We start from the raw sequence: 8,944 nt of genomic DNA, 5'->3' as shown, positions 1-8,944 counted from the left end.
TAAAAAGGACATGGTAGACCAAAGTGTCTTGACATGCAGAGACGCCTAAGAGAGATTAAGTTTAAAAAAAAAAAAAAAGTCCTGTCCTATCCAGCATCACTGTGTGTCTTTTTGTTTATTGGTTGCTTTTGATTTTTCTGTCACTCAATTCATGCCAATATGTTAGCCTATTAAGGTCGAGCTTTCCTAGGTTTTTGGGTTTGTTTTTTTTTTTTTTTTGGCTATGTTGGATCTTCGTTGCTGCGCACAGGCTTTCTCTAGTTGCAGTGAGCGGGGGCTACTCTTCATTGCAGCATGTGTGCTTCTCATTGTGGTGGTTTCTCTTGTTGCAGAGCACGGCCTCTAGGCGTGCGGGCTCAATAGCTGTAGCTCGTGGGCTCTAGAGCGCAGGCTCAGTAGTTGTGGCGCACAGGCTTAGTTGCTCCGCAGCATGTGGAATCTTCCCGGACCGGGGATCGAACCCGTGTCCCCTGCCTTGGCAGGCGATTCTTAACCACTGCGCCACCAGGGAAGTCCTCTCCTAGGTATTTTTTAATGGTCCCTTCAAAGGACGAAAATAAGCTAACTTCTGAAACTAGTAGGGCAGCTATAAAGAAGAAAAAAAAAGCAATAATTAAACATGGAAGATGACGCTTTCATTCTTCTTGGGATAAATTTCTAGGTATCAGGCAGAGGCACTCCAAAGATTATTACTTTAAATATATCCCAAAATTCTGTGTATTTCTTTTTATCTAAATAGTTATACCTTTTCAAAGAGTTTATCTATGAAAGTTTAAAGAGCCTTTTAAATCCATCCCTCATGTTAGCTTTGTTTGCTCTGCCCTTTTCTGCCCCACCTCCCAGCAGCATCACATGTCCCTCAAAGGGAAACACTCTCTCTGGGGCACCCCAAAGATGTGTTCGTGGAAGAAGAGGGTGTAATCACACCCTCTCATTTCAGTGACATGAGGGTGATATGGATTGCCTTACCAGTAACGTTTTTTTGGTACCGCCTAAAAGGAGCTGTCACCTCTGTCCTTCCAAGCCCCAGCCCAGAGCTGGCATCTTGACCACCATCAGAAACTGTGAATGAGTAGGTAAAGGTAGAGAGATGGGAAGTACAGTTCTTGATTGATACAGTATTGAATTTATCTCACTTTTCAAATGGCAGGATCCCAAACCCCCTTTGACCCTTCAGAGCCCCCAGGATATGGAGATTTCTGTTTGCCAGATCCTTGTAGACTCTGCCCTGCCATGAAGAAGTTTTGTGCATTCTTCAAGCCAATCAGCTTGTATCACCTGAACCCCTTTAAATGTTTCCCTAAGGATAAACCACTGGCTTGGACTCTTTAAACTGTTCAAAATACAAAACTTCAATGCTTCTCAAAACCCTCGCTGGTTATTTCCAACCATTCTGTCTTGCTGTCTGTGTCAGTCTTGCTTGGTGCCTGATATTGCTAATGAATAAGGAAGACTTTTTCATACCACTTTTATGCAGTTGCCACCAACACCTGAGCCTGAGTAGGGCCAGCATTTTTATGTATCACCTCCATAAAAAGAGGTAGTAGTTTGGCTGAGAGCGTGGGCTGTAGAATTCGACTGCCCGTGTCCAGGTGCCAGCCCCACCACTTACTGGCTGTATGACTTTGGGGAAGTTATTTTTGCATTCAGATTTAATTAATTATTATCATCGATATTGTATGATCTTATTTTCAGCTGAGCCTCATAATATACTATGATTCCATTTCTTTTCCTGTACAACTTGTTTTTCCTGGAATTAATGGTTGTCTCATCTTTTCATTGGGTTAGTTTCCTCTGTGTCTATTATTATGCAGCCCCAAACTCTTCCAGAGCTCTAAAAGGCTTGTGTGTTTAATGTGTTGATGTGCTTGAGCATATTGAGAAGTTCAGTGGTTGTTATTTTTCTCTCTTTCTGAAAGCTTTTAAGACTCTCCTTGTCTACAGTGGTCTGAGATTTCATTACTGCATGTTTCCTTGTGAGTCTTTTAGAATACATGGTCCTGGACAACCTATTTGCCCTTTTTACCTGGAGAATTTTCTTTTATTTTTGCCTTTGTTAACTTCTTCCTTTCCATTTTCTGTGTTCCCTCTTTGCGGAATTCTTATTAATTAGGTGCTGGTGTTTCTGAAGTGATCTAATGATTTTCTCATCCCCCCCCCCCCGCCCACCTTTTTGTCTCTATATATTCTATGCTACTTCCTAATATTTTCTCAACTCCATGGAATTGTTAATTTCTCTTGTCATAGTTCTCATTTCAAGAGTTCTTTCTTGTTCTCTGAATATAGATATATCTTCTTATACGTGATCTTGTTTCATGGAGATATATAGATATATTTTTTTTCTTTTTTTTTACCTCTATGAGGACATTAATTACATATTTTTTTGAAATTTTCTTCTGATTCCTACACTGTTGTTGTTTCCTCTGAGTTTCATTTTTTTGTTTTAGTCGCTTTCATGTTAGAAGCTTCCTCTAAAATCTGGCGATCCCCGGCTGTTCATTCATATCTAAGACTGAAGCACTAAAATAACTGGAAAGCTTCAGGGGCAGGGCGGTGGACTTCTCCATAGCTGAATGTGGGCTTCTTTATAGGCCAGTAAGGAGTGAGCTCAGCATTTTCATTGGCAGATCCCCTCTCCTCAAACGTATCTATATTTTTCTCTCTTGGAATAGTCAGTTTCCCTAGAGAGAATCCTCCAGGCTCCTTCTTTGAGACTGGGGGTGCCGGGTAATAATTCTACATACCAGGGATCTGGGGGTGAAGGCATCTCATGGTTTAATATACAGACTTGTCCTTAGATTCCTTCAGTCTGTGAACTCAGTAATCGCCCTTCTGTTTAACAGCTTCTAAAATTTTGTTAACTGTAATTGTCACTTCCTGTTCTCTTTGTCCTATGGACCTATATATATTTTTTTCATTCCTTCACTGTCATTTTAGTTGAGCTTAAAGAGGGAGAGCAGTAAATGTATGTTTAATTTACCATATTTCCAAGCAAGCTATTTAACTTCTCTGTGTTTCAGTTTACTCATTTGAGAAAGGGGAGGGGAAAATAGTCCCTACCTCACAAGATTGGTCTTAAGATAAAGTCAGAAAATCTATTTATGGTCTTAGTTCTATGCTTGGCACACAGTATGCATCCAGAAATATCAGCGCTAATCTTATACATTATAAAGTAGTAATAAATTATAGAAATATCTGATGAAGTGTTGTCTGAAATTAGTTGAACATATCAGTCAGTGACAGAGGTACAAAAATATCTCTCTTTGAAGTAAAATGTTAATATTCGTTTTAGAGAAATAGGGAAAAAATAATGTCCTTAGCTTGATATCAAGATTTATTATTTTAAAATGACATTAGTCAAAACACATGCTTTTTATGAGATCTGAAATAAGTTCCAGGCAAAAGCAGTAGAAATCTTACTGCCAGTGAAACTGTTATTCATTGAAGCTTTTGAGCTCATAACTGTTTCAATCAATTAAATTATTTTTCTGCTCACTGTGATTGAATTCAGTAAACCTGAAATACAGTTAAGTATAGTTAATTGCCTTGGTAGAACTGCTTCCTTCATTTCATCAACAAACATTTATTAAGCATTTACTGTTTTATCTGTGGTCCCTGAGCTTTCTGCCTCTATCAAAAAAGATCAGTAAGCAAACAGGCAATATCTACAAGGTATAAGAGATTTCACTGGGTCTCATCTGCAACAGAGATGACAGGATAGACCAGGTGAACGATCCACTCAGGTCTAAATACTGCGGCTATATCATTTTATACACATCACATCACTGTTTATTAAGCCTTGACTCAAATTTGTAATCCATTTCCAGAAGTGCTTGTTTGTACTTGTGAGCCTAAACACATGCACAGTTTGTGGAGCACTACATTATATTAGCCAGTGTCAGTCATCTCCATCCTGATGGAAAGAGAGATATAACTAAGATCCCAAATCTTTAAGTCCTTGACCTGCCCAAGAGGAATTTTACCTTAGTTGTGTTCCTTCAAGTGTCCAACTTTGGACAGCTGTGTTCAGTGTGAATCATTTAATAACCAAAGGCAAGCAGAATAGTGACTGAAGATACAGAGAGCTCAAAACACAATACATGCACATGCACGCACACGTGTAAGTCTGTTCAAGGAGGAATCAAGAAAGTTCGTTTTAGACTTCTTAGAAAAAGCTTAATATTTCCGAAGAATCAAGCTGTGACTTCCTCACTGTCTCATTTTTGCTTTGAGGAAGTCAAGGTAATTCTCAGTTAAGCTTAAGGTCCCAGCTAAGAAGTGTACTTCACACTTGCCTGCCCTCAGTTGCAGGCAAGTATCAGATACTTGGGTGATCTCAGAATTATGTTAACTTAGATTCAGAAGATAACACAAGTTGGACCTCTAGATTCTGGCTGATAAACAAAAGGCAAAATATTAAATAAAGGATACTAGACAGAAAACTTCTTGAGGGCAAGAAGTTACCCTTGTATGGCCCAGTTCAACTACCTCAATCTCTTGCACATAATTGTGTGACAGAATAAATCAGTGAATGAACTCTTGGAAATTTTAAGCATTGTTCATTAGAGCAAATTTATAAATAAATCATTCTTCAATGTGAATGAATTGCTTCCATACAGTTCTTTGCCCATATACTTATTATCTTCTATTGACGTCCCATGTGCTAATTTTATCTCCCCTGGTTTTCGAGGCCAAAGAGCAGGTCTCCACTTTCACACCTATCACAGGGTCCAGCACAACCCTGGGCACAAAATAAGCGCTTGACTCATGCAGATTGATTTTATGACTAACGGACATGGTGATAGCAAACGTCCTCTGTCCTACAGCAGGCCTGGCCAAGTGGGACCCAGCAGATCCTGCTTCCCCCGGCGTGGCAGCAGCTGACTGGGGTGGCCACGCATACGTCGGTGCAGCATGCGACTGTGATTCCCGAGACCATGGCCGGCACCCAGCAGTTGGCCGATTGGAGGTAAGCAAGGCAGCAGGCATGTCTGGGATGGGAGGCATGTCTACCACTGACCCAGAGAGCTGCCAGGCTGGCCTGTACCAGAATCCCCTGCTTTTTAAATTAAAAAGATTATTAGGTGGAATAAGACTACAGTGTAATGAGAGGTTATTTTTAAATAAATGTGTACCAGGACACTAGAAATCAGCTTCATTACATTATGGTCAGTTGTCGTTTTCAACCCAAAATTCAGTTCCGTTATTTGATCACCAGTGTAATTCACCAGACTTGGCTTGGGATGATTTTTTGGTTGTTTCTCAGAATTAAATTCCACTCCCAGAAAACAAAGATTTGTCACCAGTGAAAGGATGCGGAAGAGAGTCCCCGGGGCTCCTATGCAATTCCAGAAAGTGTTCTCGAGGTGTTTTGAGACGCGAGCACACTGGAGTCGTAGCAGACCTCCCAGGGGAAGGCTTGACAGAAAGGGCTTTATTTGGGATGATAAACTCTGGTGTGTTTGCTGAGTGTGTCTCTTCAGTTGATAGTCACATCTTCGAGATCCAAGTGCACTTTCCGCAGACCCCAGAGGCATCCAGCTGACGGCCACCAGCATGCCACACCCCCTGCATCTGTTTCCAGAGCCCCCCACCCCATCCCACTCGCCAACTTCATCACTGACACATTGCTCCGTTGTTTTTATGGCCGCTTTCCACTTTTCCTTGTACCTGCCACCCACCCCATCCCAACACCACGACCATGCCCCCCTGCACCAGTGCAGAGCCAAGTGGCAGCCCCCAAGTTCTCCCCAACTTCCCGTGGCCCTCTGCACTGTCTCTCAGCCCAAACATCAGGGCAGGTCACAGCCCTCACCCTCTTGACAGTCTCCATACCAACCACGGAGCCTCCTGACAGCTCCTTTTCTGACCTGAAAGGCTACTGTGAATGAAGAGCTCTGGATAAAAGGTAGAGAGGTAGAGAGACAGGCCCCCAGTCCAGCCTCAACTGCAGCTTCCTCTGTTCTGCCGGTTAATTTTCTAATTACTAATTTACTAATTCTAATTTAATTTAGTAAGAAGAAGAGAGGAACATGGGCTGTTTATCACAGCCCCATTCACTTCCCACTGACAGCACTCCCCCTACATCTACCCCCACTCATTGGAAGCACTTTCAAACCAGGTAAAACTGGGTTCATGTCTGGCCCTGCATGACCTGGGAAAAGTTACTTAACCTGTATGAGCCTTGGTTCTTCTTCAGTAAAGCGGGGATAATCATGTCTATTCATAGGATTGTCGGGAGGTTTAAATTTAAGATAAAGAAACAAAGCACTTGACTGAATTTAACGTACCATACCAGCACCTGGTACATGACAGGCAGTAAATAGATCTGTTATCTGCCCTTCCCCCATTCACACTGGTTCATGCTGAGCAAGACCACCTTCCCTCTTCAGCTCATTAGGGACAACCACCAAGGGGAAAGCTGTCTGACCAGTTGTTTTTTTTTCCTCACCCCTTCTTCTCCTAAAAGACCACACATACACTGTACTCCTTCTTTCCTTTGTCTTTCAGCATTTCTAGCTCATTGAATTTCAGCAATACTCACATACTCACTCACTCATGCATATTTTCTTATCCCTCATCCCTCCTCATCTCTTACCTGGTTACCACAGAAGACACCTAAAGCCAACACAGTTTCTTTTCAGTCTCTTCTCCATTTCATGTGTGGTCCAAAGAACATCCGTAATCATAGCTAATAAACAAAAGAGAAGTACCAGTGCTAGACCTGTATCAAAGGAAAAAGAGTGCCATGTCTGTAGATGAAATAGCAACAAAGTAAAGACGCTACAACATCAGTTTCTAAAGTTCATGTAAATGTCCAAAAGACTATCAAAATCTCTACAAAAGTGTCTCCCTGCTTCTTTTTTTCCTATTCATCTTTCTCCCTAAGTTTCAAAGATAAATTTCATAATATTTTAAAAATTCAGATGAATTCTATAGCTTTTCATTTTATTATGTATTAAATGGGTTTTTATGGGCAATTCTCTTAATTTATCACTACTCTTAATATTTCTGTGGGAAAATAAGCCTTTGAGCGCCATACAACCCAGATTCCGTATAACCCATTTTCAGGATAATGGCTGGCAGTATTTCTTATCAACATGTGTCTGACGTTAGTAATTTTCACTTAGTACCAAACGCTATACATGTCTAGTCAACCTTCAGTTAATCTAATTGTTCATTCAGGAAGCGTGTAACTCATTAATCAGCTGCTACACGCCTGAGCATTGTGCTAGCCGCTGAGAAAATTCTAAAGTGTTAACACTTCCTAACGCCAGAAACATATGGCTCCCAGGCTTCGAAGTTTGTTTTTCACATAAACTATAATATCCTCCCTTATAAAATGGTATTACTAAGATATCCTGCCTCCCTCACAGAGTGGAATCACCCACTGAAGGCACTTTGTAAATTCTAAAATAAAATACACAGCACAGTCACCTGTTCAGGGACTTGAAAAGCTGGAGGGAATATTTATTTTCTCTCCCCAAAACTTAAGCTGAGTCTGCCTACTTGGCATTCTCCGAGCTTGAAATGCCCTCTTTCTCACTCACCAAGTTGTGTCCCTGCCACTTAAATGTTACTGCACCAGGGAAACTTACCTGTTGAAGTCACCTGGGGTGGCTCCTCCCTTCAACAACTCTCCGGGTAGTGAGAGACCCACCTTTTGGTTTTAGTTTGGCTTTTAATTGGGGAGGGAACTTTATCTTATAAACGAGCTCTGTTTCTATAAAACCAGTGAAGAGCCTGTTTTCCCATCTTTCTTTTAGGAACACGCATGCTCACGGCAGCCATTACAATCCCATCATGCAGCAGCCGGCGCTATTGACTGGTCATGTGACCCTTCCAGCAGCTCAGCCCTTAAATGTGGGCGTGGCCCACGTGATGCGGCAGCAACCTACCAGCACCACCTCCTCCCGGAAGAGTAAGCAGCACCAATCCTCTGCGAGGTAGGTGGTGTAAGAGTCTATCCCTGGAGGAAGGAAAGCTCAAGGAGCTTGGAAGTTAAAGATCTGGATCCCTGGAATGGGACAGGAAGTGGCCGGTAGAATTTGCTAGACCGTGTGGGGAGCACTAGGGTTTGAAGGAGGCACTCATTCTGAGGTCTGAGTGCTGACCCTGCCAGCACCCAAAGGCTGGGGGCCTGGGACCACAGTGTTCAGTGTCCGGGCCTTGAGCGGTTCTCCACTTCTCTAGCGAACACTCAGGCTGACCTCTGAAGTTGCCTTTTCAAAACCATAATAACTTTATTTCAAAGTAGTAGAGGGAATTCCCTGGCAGTCTGGCGGTTAGGACTTGGTGCTTTCGCTGCCGTGGCCGCCCTGTCAATCCCTGGTCCAGGAACTAAGATCCGGCTTGCGGTGCGGCCAAAAAAAAAAAAAAAAGGTAGTACAGAAATGTGCTTTCTTTGAAATCTAATGTCAGAAATTTAACTCATTTAGCTACTTGCTTAAATATAAGCAGTAACTTGGGTTAATCCTAGACACTAACCAGCAGAACAATAATCTTTCCCATTTCCTTTAAATCCACTTTCATCTCCATGAACTCTTAAAAATCAAGATTGACAAAGGCCATGTGCTGTTTAGTTCCATTTGTAAGGTATTTTGGAAAAGGTTAAGCTACAGGGACAGAGATCGGATCAGGGCTGCCAGGGGCTAGGGTTGGAGAGGAGAGGATTGACAAGGAACGAGCAGAAGGGAATTTTTCAAGGTGATGGCGAAGTTCTATATCTGGATCGTGATGGGGGTTACCTGACTGTACATTTGTCAGAACTCATCAAACATTTCAAAAGGGTGTCTTCCACTGTATGTAAATACCTCAAGAGACCTGACTTTTAAAAAATAAGAGATTTCCAAACAAACGAACAAACAAAAAAATCAAGATCAAGATAGTGTGGATGCAGAATTTTTCCTACGTCTCTCTCCAGTGGCACGGGCGGGGAGGTACC

The 8,944-nt window shown here is 42.1% G+C and overlaps 1 protein-coding gene across 2 annotated transcripts in view; it reads left to right on the top strand.

Annotated features, from left to right (window-relative positions):
• HIPK2 (homeodomain interacting protein kinase 2) overlaps positions 1-8,944 on the top strand; it is a 188,041-nt gene that overhangs the window by 156,089 nt on the left and 23,008 nt on the right. For both annotated transcript variants that reach the window (XM_068549561.1, XM_068549559.1), the window contains exons 10-11: positions 4,827-4,969; positions 7,767-7,946. In XM_068549561.1, the coding sequence (XP_068405662.1) occupies positions 4,827-4,969; positions 7,767-7,946 (323 nt within the window). The remainder of the gene's footprint in view (positions 1-4,826; positions 4,970-7,766; positions 7,947-8,944) is intronic.

Source organism: Eschrichtius robustus, chromosome 8 (assembly GCF_028021215.1).
Source record: "Eschrichtius robustus isolate mEscRob2 chromosome 8, mEscRob2.pri, whole genome shotgun sequence".
Lineage (NCBI taxonomy): Eukaryota > Metazoa > Chordata > Mammalia > Artiodactyla > Eschrichtiidae > Eschrichtius > Eschrichtius robustus.
The sequence above is the reverse complement of the archived record's forward strand: the minus strand, read 5'-3'. Positions and strand labels throughout refer to the sequence as shown.